Source organism: Monopterus albus, unplaced genomic scaffold, assembly GCF_001952655.1.
Source record: "Monopterus albus unplaced genomic scaffold, M_albus_1.0 scaffold54.1, whole genome shotgun sequence".
Lineage (NCBI taxonomy): Eukaryota > Metazoa > Chordata > Actinopteri > Synbranchiformes > Synbranchidae > Monopterus > Monopterus albus.
In genome coordinates this window covers 2371899-2390143 of record NW_018127934.1, presented here as the reverse complement: position 1 = coordinate 2390143, position 18245 = coordinate 2371899, and the positions used below count along the sequence as shown (strand labels likewise).

The window sequence follows — 18245 nt, the reverse complement described above, 5'->3', positions numbered from 1 at the left end:
TTCCTTCCTCCCTTAGCCTCGTTCTTCATCTCTACAGGGGATGCCTGATCAAGAGCTTCACTCTCAGCATCATGAAGATGAAGACAAGGTAGGGCCCTTTAAAACTTTCCACAGCTTGTCCTCTTCCTTGCCCACCACTCTTCTAGTTCTTCTTTGACTTAGTAGCCTTTAGTTGTGCTTGATATTTTTCTCTCTGTGTGACAGTGTGTGTGTACATGTCTTTATTTTTTTTACACAGTCTGGACCAATTTTCGTATGTCATTGTTGTGAAGACATTTTAGCTGGTCCTCACAGCTTCAAACAGCTGCTTGAGGGTTAAAATTAGCTTTTAGGGTAAAGGCTAGAACAAGGTTTAGGTTAGTGGTAGGGGAGGTGCCTCTGTTAGGCATTTAGTTCCTATGGTTAAGGGAACGCATTAGGTATGTACATTACCACATGCACTTTCAAATTCACTTAAATGTAAAAATGTGTCCAAACTTTTGACTGGTAGTGTACAACTACAATAAGACACAACGTGTGCATGCATGCACCTAGCAACACTCACATTGTAGTGACTGAAACGTGAAATGCACTCACTTTCTGCATACCTGGCCCTGCTCATAGGGACCAGATGCTGGTCCCCACCGTGGAAATCATTGAATTTTATGGCAACGACTTAGGTAAAGTTTAGGTGTTAGCCAGGTAGAGGTTAAGACTCATGTTAGAGTTGGTCTCAGAAAGAATATGTCACTGTGAAATCCCTACGAGCTGTGAAAACGAACGTGTGAGACATACAGTATGTTTATTTTGGCTCTGTACTTCAGCTCACTTTTCATTTGTAATAAAACGGTGACTGTGAGGTTACAGTGATTCCCAGTGGGCCAGACAAGCACAGTAAATTGTCTCACAATAGTTTCTGTGCATTAATGGGCCAAGACAGTTTGTTTGTTTTTGTTTTTGTTTTTTTTTTGTACAGAAATAGCTACTGTGTGCAACATAGTAAACACACAGGCTACAGTATGATTCGTTTACAACTTAATCAGCTTATTTTTAAAACTTAATACTTATATTTTTGATATTTTATTTATTTTCTGGTCCTTTTTTAGTTGTTTTTATTAGTGTAACTTCTCATCTTGCTGACTTGACATGTAAATAGATTGGAATTTTATTTGCAAAATTAAACCTGAAAGACAGATCTATCGAACAACAGAAGAAACGTCACTAATGAAATTTGCACTGGCTGTACTCTTTTCATATTATACTTTAGATATATTAGTGAGGTGAATGTTCAGTAGGAACATTCCTCATTGTGCAGTAAGCTAGTCGTCTAACAGCCCTGTTCTGTTCTTCTTCCTTCCCTTGACCCACCACTGTGTGTGTGTGTGTGTGTGTGTGTGTGTATACATATGTGTTTATGTTTTAACACTGTATGTAGAAACAGGTGTGGAGTGATTATGGCGGAAAGATTGATAGTGAGGTGTGGAAGGCAAGTATAATGCACTCAACGTCAGTGGACCTTCTTGGTCTAACTTCACCCATTGTTTGAGTGTGTATATTTATGCATTAGGTGCTAGAAATCACTGCTTGGGTAAAAGCTTGTGTGGCTGATGCTTTAACATAAATGTAACTGCACCAACCACAGCACTGTGTCATGCCTGATCTGTCAAAGCATCTGTTACTTGGCTGCAGCAACACATTCAACAAGTTTTTTTTTCTTTCTTTACTTATGTGGCTAAAGTGTTACCATCTTTCCTTCCTTCTGGCACAGACTTGAATGTGTTTGCGCACACAAATGTGTGTACATGATATGTGTCAGCTTTCTTTCCTTTATGCAGCATGCCCCATTACACATAACGCATAAATGCCATTTCTTCCTCCAGTAAGAACATTCTGCCCACACTTGGGTGCATGCTGGCTGATGCTGTGTGGGGTCCTAATATTTACATTTGACTTCTGTCAGATTTGTGTCTTTTAGCCAGTTTGCCACATGCATTGTAATCTGTGAATATCATGACAGTTGTACATATTGGTGTCATGTTGGAACAGGAGCTGAAGTGATTTTGGTTTAAGATACTCATGCAGTGAGGTGGTTCATGACTGATAAGATTAGTGGTACGCTGCCACAGCTGTAGTTGGCACAGAAGCGCCAGTGTTTCCAGGAAAAGCATGCAGTTCTATTGGGAAATCCAAATATAATGTATATGATGGTCAGTGTAATAGAATATATAAAGTCGACAGAATTTTATGTGAGGAGGATGTTCCAGCATCTGCCAAACAGAACTACATTCAGAAATGTTTTATTGTTTTGTTATTGTTGTCATTTAATGATGAGCTAATGATGTCACCTGTGTGTACCAGGACCTGCAGGCAGCCACGGTGAACCCTGACCCCAGTCTGAAGGAGTTTGAGGGTGCTACGCTTCGCTATGCATCCCTCAAGCTAAGGTAAAATTCATGTACAAACACACAAGAGGAGACTCAAAAAACACGCTATGTTTATTCATGAATCTCTCTGCAAGCCACCACAGTTGTTGTGTGATGCCAAAAGTTTTTTCTTTGTTTTTTTGTTGCTATCTACGCACAGCAGCTCTTCCTCACTCCTGGTCTCTCTCCTAGTGGTGTCTAGATAGTTTCTCTAATCTTGTGTTTAATCAGTGTTAGAGTTAAATGAGGGAAGAAGCAAGGGGTTAGTGTTTTTTTTTTTTTTCCTCTACTGAGGAAATGACTTCATGTTCTTTATTAGTGTGACTACTGCCTGTGACTTTGTTAAATTCACACAGGAACACTGCTAATAAAACAGATAATGGTTGCAGTGGTAATAATGGCACACTGCTAGTCTTATAACTGCATCCTTTACTCTGTTTTCTTTCAACCTTTCTTTTAGGAACCGTCCAGCAGTGGAAGAAGAGGAGTCTGGCAATATCAACAGTGACCCAGAAGCAAAGGTAAGAAGCTCTTTGTTTAACTTGAATTTAAATTGTAGCCTGTATGTTGCATGTTTCAGGATGCATGTCTCCATGTCTTGAAAAGGTTACTTACTCATGTGTTGTCTGAAACTACTTTTAAACACTGAAGAATATAATCAACATTCCCAGCAAACATGGCTCTTTGTTTTGAAATGATGACCTGCATATGTTTCAGTCTGTTGTGTTTACTGGTGGTGTATGTCACTGGCTGGCTGTGCTCTCACTTGAGGGAGGCGTTAGCTGAACAATACTGCCCCTGAGTGGTCAGACAGGAGTACAATTGGTGCATTAATTACTAGATCTTTGACACATCCAAGCCTAAGATTCATATGATACATTTAAGCTTTTAATCAAGACATCAGGCTCAACAAAACATTCATCAGTAGAATACCATGCCTAGTCAGCTGATACGGTTAATTTCAGACCAAGTTGGAAATTCACTCTAAATTTCACCTAATTGAAATTGGAATTAGATGTATCTTTATCTGGCCTGATGCAGAGCCATTTCCTTCTATCACAAACCACAGAAGATTGCAGGAAGGCTAAAATACATTTTATGGTGTGTGTCGTGTTCCCATTGATAGTTGAATAGATCTAAGGCATTGCAGATTAGAGTTTAAAGGCAATGCTCAGCTGGATGCCGTGGCGCTGATTTGGCCGTCTTGTGTTTGGCAGGAATTCACAGCTCTTAGCAACAGTGACATTGTGATGAATCCCAGACACAAATGCAGACCTGCAGTCACGGCATCTGGTCTCATAGCACACTCTGATACACATATTGTTGGCAGCTAACAGCCCACTGAGGCATCAAGATTGGAACAGTCCAAACAAGACCTCACTCACCAAAAATTCTAATCTGTCAAAGTCTAGAAAAACACACAAGTGCACAGAAACATATTGGTTTAGTGTCACTCGGCTGTTGAATTTCAGATTTTATGTTTTTATAACCTGCTTAAAATTTAACCAGGTCTGCACAGTTTGTGTATCATGTAGCTGCTGCTACCTGCTGTTCTACATCAGAGATGTAACTTTCACCAGACTCGTGGCCACATGAGAGACATTTTGGGAGTTAGTGTGCATCCATGCATATTCTGTGAGTGACTGACTGGCTACAGCTCTGCTCGACTTAAATCATCTGTGAAACATCTGCACACGTGTTGCTGTGCATCGTGTAAAACCGTGTTTGTGGTTTAAAAAGTTTCTATTCATACAATATGAGGGTACTTCAGTTTATCTGTTTAATCATATGGACATGAACAAATTTTCCCACAGCAAACTCTGATGCTGCTGGTTTGTTTACCGTCTGTCACCTTCTTCTTTCTCTCTCTCTGACCACTTTCATTGTGAATGTTTATGGTCTGCAGAATGCAATATGAATGGACTGCTGAAATCAAGAGAATTCTCTGTGAGAATATCTCTTCATCTTCACCTTCATCTCTTTTTCTATTTTACTAAAAGTTTGATATGTCTGTAAATACTGTGCTGCACATGTAACAGCACCATCACATGGTGCATCTGTGTGTCCTTCAGTGTTTTGCGGTGCGCTCTCTGGGATGGGTAGAGATGGCCGAGGAGGACTTGGCTCCTGGAAAGAGCAGTGTTGCTGTTAACAATTGCATCAGACAGCTGTCCTACTGCAAGAATGATATCCGAGACACTGTCGGCATCTGGGGAGAGGTGAGGGGGAGAGTGTAGCCATACACTCTGTGTGTGTTTTGTTTAGGGCGTAACGTGTAACAAGTTCACAGTTGTTGGAATAAAATTATTTGGAGGAAGGGAGTGTTTGTACAGATTTCAGAAGATGAATAAAGAGTGAGGGTGGAGCAAAGAAAAGAGCAACAGAGGTTAACAGGGGACACAAGGTCATCAAGTATGTTCTTCTCTCAGCAGCGGTTGTGTTTAATGTGAAGTGACACAGAGCTTCATCCCTTTTTCATTTTCCACCCTCTCATTTTAGTGTTTGATCATTTATTTAGAGGCCTTCAAAGCTAAAGGACATGCACTCAATTACATTTACACAACATACATGCACACAGGCAAATATACTTTATAGGCAACTGAAGGAAAGCACCTGACAAGTAAAGGACTACTTTTTGCAGTGTCATGCTGCAGGAAATAAGGATTGCATGCTTATGTGTGTGTGTATTTATCTTTTCAGGGGAAGGACATGTACCTTGTGTTGGAGAATAACATGTTGAACCTGGTTGACCCCATGGACCGCAGTGTGCTCCACTCTCAGCCAATCGCGAGTATCCGGGTCTGGGGTGTTGGCAGGGACAATGGCAGGTTAGTCATCGTGGCAACCATTTTTTTTTCTTCAAATTGTTTAATGCTCTTTTGCTTGTCTTCACGATTAACAATGAATGTGTAAGGTGTCATGTTGTGATTTTCTCTGAATGCACACTGTGCAATCACCTTTAGCATTTCTGTAATGTAAGTAGTCATGACTCACTGGGGTGTAATATCCTTTTGTTTTTTAGGTTTTTAAATACTTAATTTTATCGATGAATCACTAGTGTAAATTAAGTCAAGTCTGTCATTTCCTCACTTCCACCTCAGCTCAGCTCAGTACAGCGGGTTCACTAAAGACAGGTTCACACAGCGGTCGTCACTGTGCTAAGCAGCTTCAAGGTTTGATGTTCCCGAATATAAGAATGTGAAGGAAACACTAAAACCGTATGATCTTCACAACCCTTTCCTGGCCTTATTCTGGTTAAAATGAAACTCTAAATCAGGGGTGGCCAATTCTCACTTTATCTTTCCTCCACTTTCATCTAAGATGGTATCTTCCAGCTTCTGACGGGCTGAACACATCTGAGCCAGGTAATCAGCAGCAGGTCAGGCAGGAATAGTTGGAAAACAAGCAGGACAGTGGCCCTCGAGGACTGGAATTGGCCACCCCTGCTCTAAATAAACACGGTGTGAAGATGTCACAGGGTAACCAGTAGAGGGTGCTGTGCACTGTTACTGTATGCATGAGAAGCTTCAGAATGTAGGTTACAAGACACAGCTGGGTGATGTGGATCAAAGTGATTGGTAGCTGCTGTATAATTTGAGCTGGCACGTGCCTACACATGTACGAACACACATGCATATGTCTGAGTGCATTCAGGAGAAGAGGAAAGGCAAAAAGCTCTTGGCATATGCAGAACTGTAGAATTCCTTTTCCTCAGGGATTTACATACACGTACGTGCAGGATGCTATGAGGCACTATATTTCTAATACAAGATCACCTGTCAATTAAAACAAACATGTCTTTGGTGTCCTTAAGCTTATACTTCTACCATCTACACATAGCATGATAGTCAGCAGTGGCAGTACCTCAGCTGCAGCAGGGAGGAGGAGAGGAGATGGTTAGAGGGAGGGGAGAAGAGGGGGGTTTGGCAGGAGAGAGGGATAGCGGGGGTTGAAACTGCCATATCTCCAAATGGTTAGTGCTCACTGCTTGTGGAGCAGACAGGTTGAGGAGTGTGTGCATGCATGTCTTATCACTGAGAATAGATGGTGCGTGTGTCTCTAGACACTCCACTACACAGGATTACCTGCCTGAATAGGAGCACAGGCCACTGTGAGTATATTTGTGTTCACATCTCTTCACTTCTGCTCTTTTGTTTTTATAGTAGAGTAGCAAGAAAAGAGGGAGATGCCACAGATACAGGTGATGAGGCCTCCGTGTGAGGTGTGCATGTCCCATTCTAAAAGAAACTCAGGTTGAGTGTGTAAAAACTGGATGTGGATGTGTGGGTGGTTTGCTGATAGGCAGCTGGTTAAATGAGGGTGGCAGTGCTACTGTATTTACAAATGGATAACATGATAAAGGAGTTGTCTTAATCTGAATTCTAGTTTAGAATTGTGTACTTGTAAAAAAAAAATTCAGTTTAAATTTTAAAAACTTAAAGTGTCTGTGTAGCGGCACAAAAATACTAGTAGCTGTATGCAATGATTATGTTTTTTGTGACTTGATTTATTTATGGGTTGTTGGATGTTTCAGTGTCAAGATGGTTCGAGGGAGGAAGTAGCAGCAACAAGGTTTCAATACTTTGGAATCTGAGACCCAGTTAGAGCAGGGTTTCTCTCTCCCCCTCTGTCACACGCACTTATACGCTTTTATAGATATACCTGTGCAAAAGATTGGTGCGGTTGTGTCAGTGTTGGAATTGTACCCCAGGTGCCTCCCCTCCCCCTATGTGCCACAAAACTCATTAGCGCCATAGAGATTACGGATTCCCACAGCAACCTTGACATTTCAGAGGCATCGACATGATGATAACATTATATTCAAAATGAGATATCACTCCTTCACCTCCTCTCTCCTCTGACTTTTATCGCCTTTCTTTATTTGAGTGTTTTATTCTACCCTTGTCTTTATGCTTTTATCTTTTTCAATGACATGGCTGCAGTTCACTTCCAATTGTTTCCCTCTAGTATTTCACATTTCTCTCATTATTTTCCTAACTCTTCTCACTCTCCTTCTCAATCACTTGTTTTTATGTGGCTTTTAGAACCACCCAGCTTATTGCCTTTATTTCTTTTAGGAAACACAAACATGCAGCAGCCAATTAAGTTAATTGTGCTCAACCAGTACATCTCTCTGACCCACTATTCCTCCCTCCTCTTTTCCTGCGCACCTTATTCAGTTTCAGTCAGTGTTTCATAATACACTCAAAGGTCAAGTATGTATAAAAATTACCTGCAGATAACTTTTGCTACAGCCCTTCAACACACGCACACACACACACACACACACACACACACACACACACATATAAACATTGTATATGCTGTTGATGCTGGGGTTTTGGTGGGGGGGGGTTTAAGTAGTTCTGTTGGAACTTGCATGCGAAATGAATATGTCACTCAAGGTTTAATATGTGTATCCCACCGTGGGGGGGGGGTGTAGTACAATGTTTTTTGTCTTTTTCTTCTAACTGTCTGTTTTTCCTCCCTTGCTTCCTTGGACACAGAGAGAGGTAAACACATTCTGTCCATTCTCCCTCGTCCCCCCCCCCAACCCTCCTGCAGTATGTCTCGTCATCTCTTGTCATTCCTTATTGTTTAATTTCCTTTGTGTCTCATTTTTCTCATTTTCAAAACGACTCTTGACGTACCATACCAGTCTACTCACACTTAGAGATGCAGGAAATGAAGATGACCTCCTCTGTCCTTTTGCCTACAGCCATTGTTTAAGTATGTGGGCACTCGCACACTCAACCAGGAGTCTTTTGTGGAGAGCTTCCACCAAGGGGCTACACTCAGAAATCTTGTTAACCCTCAGGCCTGTATTTCCTATTGCAAGCATATTGAAGGAAGTTGTTTGGCTGGTTTTATGTGCACTTCTGAATGATGTATGTAAATCGACATGTTTGTGTGTGCTGTATTGGTTTAACTTGGTGCAGCTATAATTTTTCTCCACAGTATTCTACGTCTTTGTTCCTCTCTCTGTCCGTCTCCCATCTTTCTTCTTTTCATTCCTTCAGTGGAATTAAATTGTTTTTGGCTCCGGTGGGCCCAGAGGAAAGTTCTTCCCTGCTGTCACTCTATTCATCTCCCTCTTGCATCACGCTGCCCTATTGATCTCTGGGGTCCATCGACCTGTATGTTTATGTGTGTGCTGAATATATCAGACTTTGAGGGTCAGTTCATCTCTCATCTCTCTCCAATGGCTGTCAGTCTCAAAACTAGTCCCAAAAAACGCTCCTTATTGCCATACCCCTGGCAATTTCTCCTTTTGCATGTCATGATTAACCCCGTGTTTTCCTCTTTTCCAGGGACTTTGCATATGTAGCGAGGGATAAAAACACCAGAATCCTGAAATGTCATGTGTTTCGTTGTGACACGCCAGCCAAAGCCATCGCCACCAGCCTGCATGAGATCTGCTCCCGGGTGAGTGTCTCAGGGTGGAGGCTTAGATAAAGGGTCAGTTTATTGATACTTTCTATCTATAGCATATAGCTCAAGCATCCTCGTTCTGTAGATGTTTTTATTGTCTGCTTTTTTTTTTTTAACTGAACTCACTTGGAATTAATGGACTTTTCATTTTTTTTCCCCCAGTATAACACATTTATAGCTTTAGATTCATTCAGTGTTTGAGAAGATCTTTCTTTCTTTCTTTCTTTATGTAGACCATTAAAAAACATTTGTGGTATTTGTTCTTTTTCTCATGCTTCATGCTAATGCTAAATGCTCCACATATTACAGTCGATCTATATCATAGAACTCAAGTCTGTTTAATGGAGATTTGTCACACAAACAAAGGAAAGTTGAAGAATTGGTGGGAAGGGGGATGCTGGGTGCAGATTTGCTGTGACAAGCTCTTTGATTAATGACATTATTTATGTGGTGTGTGGGTGTGTGTGAGTGCTTTTGACTGTTTTCACTCGACACTTTGACTGTTAGTGGTACTGTGCTGGGAAATGCTTTTAATGTGCTTTGGGAAGCAAACTGACCTAGATAATGTGTGTAAATCTGCTCTTCAGGTGAAATTGGTAGACAGTATCAGGGGTAAAGCTGCTCTAGGTTTTCCTGAGCTCTTTTATGTTGACTCTTATTTTATTCCACTCCCTCATCCTCTTGCACACATTTTTCCCTTTGTCTCTTCACCGTCAAATTTTACTGTTTTTTACATGGCATTTGCTCATACTTCTGTTTCTGCCTGTGCACCGCTCTTTCTTTCTCATTCTCTTTTTCAATCCCGCTATCTCATTTCCAGATAATGACAGAGCGAAAGAATGCCAAAGCGATGGCAGGAGGCTCTCTCCAGGACAGGATGCAGGCAGGACTAGATCTCCCTTTGCAAGGTAGCCTTCATGCATACGTCACCCATCTCAGTGAGTGAGAGAGTGTGAATATGACGAGTGTCATGCACACTTAGACACATTCCAGTAATTATTTCTGTCACAAGCATCCACACTGGTCATTTGTAAAATTAGAACATAAAAAAACTATTTTAATCACAATGTCTTTGTTGACACCCTGAAGTCCACACAAGTTAGGAGAAGTTTGATAAACCATTTTAAAACCAGTTGTTGTCTTCCAAAAGATCCACATCCATCACGTTGAGTTTGGCCTTAAAGGTGCCCTGTGGAGTTTTGTTTACATCCACTAAAATGCAGTATATGTGTCCTTGAATGTGTTGAATGCATTTCCATCTTCATAAAACATTCACAAACGTTTAATCCTGCACTGGTTACCTCTCATATTAACCATCATCATTCACTCAGTTGGTGACTGTTCAGTGAATCACCTTTGAAAACCTTTTACCTTGTATCTAGTAGTGTTAATATTTATATATACAGTAGATACCAGTAAGGCAGTGGTGAATATCAGGATGCTTAACTGGCAGGCTACACTTAGGAACCCTCTTGGGAACCCTCTGTAAATGCACATTGGTAGTTGCTTTCACATATTTAAATTGTTGTTCTTATGAGCATCTTTGAAGTGTGTGTGTTGGGCTTTTCCCTACCAGAGTTCCCAACACCAAAGACAGAGCTGGTTCAGAAATTTCAGGTGCTCTACCTGGGGATGATGCCTGTGGCCAGACCAATAGGTTGGTGTGACACACATACTGTACTCTTGCACAATGAGTGCAGTGTGTATGAGTACACTAATAAGATGCAAATATATGATGTTGGTTGATGTTGAGTGTTTGATAGTATGTTTTAATTATGGTTTCTTTTATTTGCTTTCTTTGTTTTTAACATCCTATGTTTCAGGTATGGATATACTGAATGGAGCTATAGACAGTCTAATTGGTTCTTCCAACAAAGAAGACTGGACTCCAGTTGCTCTCAGTGTGGCAGATGCTACTGTCACCATCAGCAAAGACAAGGTCAGACACGAGACTGACATTCCCCTTATGCACATTTTTACAACTACTTCCACATATTTTGCCTAAACAACTTCGTACAGTACACAGTCTTCAAGTCACTTGTGCTTTAGATTCAACAGACTTTATTGACGTGGCCGACCAGAAAGGTAGCAAGATGATTCCTAGTGTAATGATTGAACTGCAGCTCACATACTGCACAGCAACTCCACTCAGGTTCAACTGCATATAAAGTTTTAACAATGTTCAGCCATGCAAATGATGTAAAATTACTTTTTCTCATATAAATAAGTTATGAATTTCAGCTTTAATAGAAAGGCACTTAAAACCCAGCTGCTTAGTGGACCTGCTTAATAAGAGGCTGCCGTTTTTCTGAGTAGCTCCCCTGTATGGATGTGTGTGACGGTTTAAATGTCCATAGTGCCATTGTTGGATGATTTTACTTTCTCTCAACTGTGTTTTTTTTTCTTTTCTTTTTTCATGCTGACCTTTCTCTCATGTTAAACACTGTTGACTAAGCTAATTCCAAATAAATATGAATTATACATGTATATCCTCTACAAGTCTGTGACTTTATGGCTAATCTCACACACCGATGTTTCTGACCAGGAGGAAGAGGAAGTACTTGTGGAATGTCGTGTGCGTTTCCTGTCCTTCATGGGTGTTGGGCGTGATGTGCACACGTTCGCCTTCATCATGGATGCCGGCGGCCACCGTTTTGACTGTCACGTCTTTTGGTGTGAGCCCAATGCTGGGAATGTGTCCGAGGCCGTGCAGGCAGCTTGTATGGTGAGTCATTGAGTGAGAACAGAGCTGACAACATGACACAAATACTCTGAGCCAGCTCTTACATATGTTAGCCAAGAAAGAAAGGAAACTCCCATTGTGCACGTAGTTGCATTCTCAAATTTCAAGTTATAATTGTGTAATCTTGAGTCTTTACTTAAAATGGGGAAATGGAGTGTGTAACTATAACCAAACCATATATATTAATTGGAATTTGTATGAGGTGATTACCTGTAGCTGAGCTAAAGAAATGCTTAATTTAGGATTTGTTTGCACATACAACTCAGAAAATCTTGCGAAAATTCAAACGTAAACCAACAGACAAAAAGCTAATTACTTTTCATGCATGACATTGTTATAACCAGTTGGTCAAATGAAAATAGTCGGGTTACTTCATTCCTAACTGAACTTGAGATACCACATACAAAAATGCATGTTTTAAATTGTTTAAACCAAGGCTCAGACAGGCATAGACATTTAGAGCCAATCTTTCTGTGAATCAATGTCCTTGCTAGAGTTTACTTTGGGTTTAGTGTTTCACTCTTAACTCTATCATCCCACCCATATGCTCTATTGAGATTATAATGTCAAAGCACTTTTGGTGCAAGGCATGCATTCAAATCAAGTCACCTAAAGTTAAAATATGGCCTGTTCAACATCAGAGAGAGACAGAGGACTCTCTGAGAGAGGACAACTTTGCAAGTTAACTAGTATAGATTTTCTGTTTCAAGTTTTTTTTTTTTTTAATATTGTATCACACACCCTTTGTGGCTTCGTAGGAAATTTTTATGTAGCCTATTAGTAGCCACTGTAATAAACCCACAATACCTTTACAGAGTTATTATTTTATCTTTATCATTATGTATTTAATCACTACCCAGAATGCCCTCTGTTTTGTTACTCACCTTCCTCCTGTGCGCTGTGTGAGTCACAGGATTAGTTAGTTGCTGGTTGGGCTATTGATCACACTTCAGGGCTTATGGACAGAGATATATGGACACACACACACACACACACACACACACTAAAGTTGATTCATGGTGACAAGAATAATCAGTCATTACTATTGATCACGGCCAACAGCCTCACCAGTCCAGCTTTCTCTTCCATTTTTTTCTCTCTGCCTCACACACATGCAGTATGTGTTTGTACAGCTGTCTTTGTGAGGACACTCACTGACATAGTACATTCCCCAGACCCTTATCCAAACCTTAACCATCACAACTAAATGCCTAACTCGAACCCTAGGCCTAACCCTAATTCTTCCCTTAACCCTAAAACCAAATTTCAGCTCTCAACCAGCCCTTTGAAGGTGTGTCAGAAGTGATGACCGACCTCACTTTACCTCACTCCTCCCATGGTATAATACTCAGTGTATAGCCATACAAGTACACAGACACACACACACACACACACTCCTTCTTAAGACACCTCCACAGTTGTATACTCAGCAGCTGTAACTCGCTATTATTTACAGTATGTCTCTCTCTTCTGTCCTCCTTCCTGTTGTCTCTTAGCTGCGGTATCAGAAGTGTTTGGTGGCTCGGCCCCCATCCCAGAAGGCCTGTGGTTCATCACCCCCCAGTGACTCGGTGTCCCGTCGGGTCTCGACCAGTGTGAAGAGAGGCGTCCTCTCTCTCATCGACACCCTCAAACAGAAGAGACCTGTCACTGAGTTGCCACAGTAGCCATGAAGAAGCACTACTGTATAGACCCCCTGCCATAAACCCCAGTCGCCATGGTAACTAGTCCCATTGCTACCAAAACCCGCCACCACCACAGCGCACCCCAGTAACCATGGAAACCCAGCAGAGCTGCAGGGTTCGAGAAATCCTGTCACAATTCCTTCGCTTTTATGGAGCACATTGGAGTTTCACCTCAAGAGTTGACCGGCTCTTGAGTGGCAATTCAAGTTTGCTTTCTCACAATAACTGAGATGACTGTAGACTCTAGTCCCACATCAAGAAGGAACAGCTTAAATGATGATAGTAGCCATGTTGATGTACAGTACATAGAAGTAACTCTCATCCCCCTCAGCACAAAGAAAGAGTGAGGAGAGGAGTGCGAAAACTGATGAAGTAGGAAGTGCTCCTTCTAGCACAGCATGTGTGATGAACAAAATTGCTGCTGCCCGCACTGTTGATCTCTCCATGCTCTTAGTGTATTTGTGTCTGTGCCTGTGCTGCCAGCATGACCTTGCACACCTGGTCACACCCTGTCATTCACTTGGTTGTCCTGTTAGTCTGTTATGGCTCCCCCCCCCGCCTCTGATTTTCATCCTCGTTGTCCTCAGTAGACTGTAACATAAAATGGAATCGTCAAAGCCATCGTGTCTGATTTTCATATCGGTAAGTAAAGAACAAAAGAAAGAAAGGCGCTGCTACAGACTACAGATTTGTCCATCAGTCTATCTCACCTGTTCAACTGAACCTGCATGAACTGTAAAAGAAAATCACTCTAGACAGCATCACTACTCTGCTGCTGCTTTTAGAGGCTAAAGGGGTGAGAAATCAGAAGCCACATTGTTTATCCTGTCTTCTTAGCTTTGTTTCTCTTCGGCTGTGCAGTCTGGGGGGGTCTAAACGAGTGGTGACCTTTCACCCGAAGCATCCTTCACATGCTTTCTGTTTACATCTTGTTTTTATTCAGTAGTTATCCCTTGGAAAATGACAGACGCTAGCCATAATAGAAGCCGAGACGCTCTCTTCTGCTCCCCTGTTTTCTGGTAAATTGGACTGGACTGCTGCTCCAAACAGAGGTGACATACTGTAGCATGCTGCTGCTGCTCTTTGAGATACATGCTGAAGGAAATTCGACTGATTAGTCTCTCACCTCAGTATCAGTCTGGAGGGACTTTGTCTATTAATAAATGGGGATCGCAACATATGAAAGCCTGGAGGAAAGCAGGAAGACTTGAGGAATGTGCATTTATTCCTAGCTATGGGTGAAATGGTTTGGTGTGAACTGGGAGGAGGTGAGAAGGAGAAAGAATGATTTGAACTCCACTTGTCAAGAGGAAAGCCGACATGGAGACATTAATTTAAGCAGTGGGACTTTCCTGGGCTGCTGTCTGTCTCCAGGATTCTGTTCACTTGAATACACCTCTGCTTTTTTCCATCACCTGCTTACTTGCTGTTAATCTGTTTCTGTTAGTGCCACAGGATCACTTGCTTTTGGTCTTTTTTCCCCACAAATCTCAATTATTCACCTCTAGCTCCTTATAATCGCATATCTGACAAGCTTGGATGTGTGGTAATAACAAATGAAGTTCTTTATTGAAGATAAAATCACGAACAACTTTTCTCCAGACAGTTCTTGTGGATGTAGGGCAGCAGGTCTGTGCTAAACACTGGACCTTGTGCTAAACCCCACCTGTCAAGCTTTGAATGTCTCCATATGCAGAGACAGTGTGCACAGGGGAGCAGTTAGAGAGATACTGGGCATCTGAAAGCATTTTGGATGACAGTGTGCTTGTTTGTGGCCGTTCCCAAACCGAGATCACAAAAGCAGATGTGTCAGAAACAGAATAAACCATGTGTCTCTCTGCTTTAATGTAAACCTTAAACGGCATACTTGGTAGTAACCTTGCATTATTCCCAGAGGCATTATCACATCATTCAGTAATGTACAAAAAAGAGATTTGTCAAATTTCCCCCGTTTCCAAATCAAAACGGAGAGGGTCGTCATCTATCTACATGCAAATAAGTTACTTTTTTTTATCCAGATATAAATTTTAAAGCCAAAATCTAACCACTGAGTTGCCTTTGAACATTGTTTTTCTGTAGTTAGCATCCATACCATCTAAGGGTTATGTTAAAAACCATAACATTTTAATTACATTTTTATTTACATTACTATACTCTAATACTAGGGCCAGTTAACATTACAATATGCAAACAAAGCTGCTCCTTTATTTCCATGTAAATGGCATTTATTATCAGCAGGTAAGGATACAGATGTTTTGTCTGGGGCATGCAACTTTAGCCTCTGTATTTAATTATGATATTGTGTATTAGCCATCAATGGATAGTCTTGTTTTATGTTTCTTATATGTTTATTGTGAAGCTTCTTATTCCAAAATATCACCGTATAAAATCCACCTGCTTCATTTAAGTGATATAATACATACAACCAACAAATATAGACTTGAACAATTTTACAACCCAACACAGAAAACAGAATACATGTAACTTAGCATCCCCCTTCCTTCACCAGCCCCTCTACCCTCCCATACCTTAAATAGGTTCTGTTAACTCCCTCCCCCATTTCTGTTTCGGCCCAGTGTTATGAGGTCCCGTAATATCACTTGGTGACGGACCCGACATGAAAATTTGAGGACAGGAGGTATCGGAAAGAAAGATTTTCCTCATGTCCTTTTGAACTCCATGGCCTCGGCATCAGACGGGCTTGTACTAAGCTGTTCATTAACAGGGCTTTACAACTGGGTCCAGTTTGGCCTGTTTAGCTTCTGATTTCTGACCGGCTTTGCCCTGCTGAGACTTGAAATATTTTAGCGGATTGACCTTTTTCACATTTTCGCTCTGTGGCTAACATGACACGGTTACACTGAATCTGTACCTGACCCAGTGTGAACTGCGCAGGTGGGTCACCCTGTGACGTAATTAGCTTAACTGCCTGTTTTTATTGTATTTAATGATTATAATTTTAGTCCAATATGCAGTTCTAAAAGTTTGATTATACAAAAGTATTATAGCTTGGACTTTTTATATATTATTCATATATTCAATTTCTTTTATATGTAATGGCGGTGCCGGGTCTGTCAAAATAGGTCTCGGTCACAATTTGAGAGGTGGATCTGGATCCGGCTTGTTCCGGCACAAATTAACCCCTGTCCCTCCCCAAAAGTGCCTTCTCAATTCTGGAAGTAGTGGCCACACTTTGTCAAAATTCCTAAGCCTGTCTTTCAGAACGCATCTGATTCTCTCTAAGCGAAGAGTGTCAGGCAACTCTGTCAACTATAGTTTTAGTGAGGACACATCACTCTTTCTTCAAAATGTCAGGATAAGATTTGTTTGTTTTTTAGCAATAAGACTAAGTCAGGAAGCTCTGCTGTTCGTTTTTAAGCTTCTTTAACTCTGATACTCCCAGAATTATTAAAATTGGTTCTGACTCAATCTGGGCCCCAGGTATCTGAAAAAAATCTAAATATATATATAAAAGTCCAAAGACAGAGTTTGTAACCAACTCAGAGTTCCAGCTCTTAGCATTAGCTACTAGTTTAATCAGAAATTGTCAGCGAAATCCACAGTTAAAAGTGAGAAACTGCTGAACTCGAAGAACCGTGTTTCAAAGATTATTGTGGATTTTAAGGGATAAATCTGCGTATGTACAACATGAGGAAAGGAAAGCTTGACAGGTGTAGCAGCAGTAAGTAACGGGGCCAGGGAATGATCAACGGTCCAATGGCTACATCTGTAGGTCTGTTTTGTTGTTTTTATTACTATTGAACACAGTTGGTGTACAAAAGAAGGAGCTAGGTGTGTACTTGGGATTTTGTTGAGAAAACTCAGCAACATCTTTCGTCGCAAGGATGTTGAAATGTGAATCAGATGACATTTATTGTGTGCATACTATCCATTTATTGTAATGTTTGACATTAGTCATTATTATAAGCTATCGTTTCATTTTTGAATGTCTTTAGTTTTTGGTTTTCTTGAAATGAAATGCCTTTTTTGAGAATTCACCAAATGGCCAAAGTGTAAAATACTGATATACATTGTTGTAGATAAGAAAAATACAAGAGCAAATAATGAAAACAGGAGAGGTGATTGGAAGTTTTCACAGTTGTCAATTAAGTTGATATTGAATTTAACTGAGTAATTATCTATGCATTCTTTTGATCTTGCGAAATGGAAAGTCATGAAAAGCCTTGCATGCCCTTGGACGGATGAAAGAATGACTGTATGTACTGAAAAGAAATATTTTTTATTTTATTTATTCTATTTTATAAAGGTATATACTGATTTTATTAGTTGGGGCAAATTAAATCTCATGACTCGATGTCATTGTCTCAGTCCCTGGTTAACTCACGAAGCTCCGCTTTGCAGTAAAAAGCCAAAACAGGACTATATCTTCACCTTGTATAGTGCACTAAGAGCTGGGAGTGTGCTGCTGGTCTGAACAGTCAACTTGATGAGTGAAGAGGAAGAGGAGGAGGATGGTATCAACAGCAGACTCCCAGTGTCTCTGTCAAGCTCACACATAACACACACACACACACACTCCATTTCCCATAGATGGATGTGTTAGCTTCCGTTTGCTGGTCACTGATTTGTACACTTTATCAATGTAACCAGTTGTGAAAATAAACAGCATTATAAAATATACTGCCTTATCTTCTTTGTGTCTGTGTTTGAATTAGGACAGCAGCTAATTGATTCATCTCCTTCATTTTGTCCTGTTCCTGTTTTTTTTTTTACCAAAAAAAAGCTCAAAAATAATTTAAATACAATCATTATTTTAATTATTTTTAAATAATTTACAATGAAGTCCTTTACTTTATCATCACAGTCACTGTAATATGAGACAACACTCTTAACTGACCTCAACACCAATGGCTGCATTTTTATAATCCAGCTAGAGAGACTGAGGACGAGGGCGTGGACGTGCTGGTGAGCTGAGCGTGACAGCTCCCTGACCCACCGCTCTTGTTGCATAGAAAGCTAGAG

General features: G+C 40.8%; 1 protein-coding gene across 4 annotated transcripts in view; it reads left to right on the top strand.

Annotated features, from left to right (window-relative positions):
* apbb2b (amyloid beta (A4) precursor protein-binding, family B, member 2b) overlaps positions 1-17903 on the top strand; it is a 47698-nt gene extending 29795 nt beyond the window's left edge. For 2 of the 4 annotated variants that reach the window (XM_020602192.1, XM_020602193.1), the window contains exons 7-19: positions 17-88; positions 1415-1465; positions 2338-2423; positions 2863-2923; positions 4475-4621; positions 5103-5230; positions 7910-7915; positions 8714-8828; positions 9655-9742; positions 10411-10491; positions 10658-10773; positions 11380-11559; positions 13074-17903. In XM_020602192.1, coding sequence (XP_020457848.1) covers positions 17-88; positions 1415-1465; positions 2338-2423; positions 2863-2923; positions 4475-4621; positions 5103-5230; positions 7910-7915; positions 8714-8828; positions 9655-9742; positions 10411-10491; positions 10658-10773; positions 11380-11559; positions 13074-13244 — 1302 coding nt within the window. In that variant the 3' untranslated portion in view covers positions 13245-17903. The remainder of the gene's footprint in view (positions 1-16; positions 89-1414; positions 1466-2337; positions 2424-2862; positions 2924-4474; positions 4622-5102; positions 5231-7909; positions 7916-8713; positions 8829-9654; positions 9743-10410; positions 10492-10657; positions 10774-11379; positions 11560-13073) is intronic. The other 2 variants (XM_020602195.1, XM_020602194.1) reach the window with 2 other exon arrangements.
* The last annotated feature ends 342 nt before the right edge of the window (positions 17904-18245 follow it).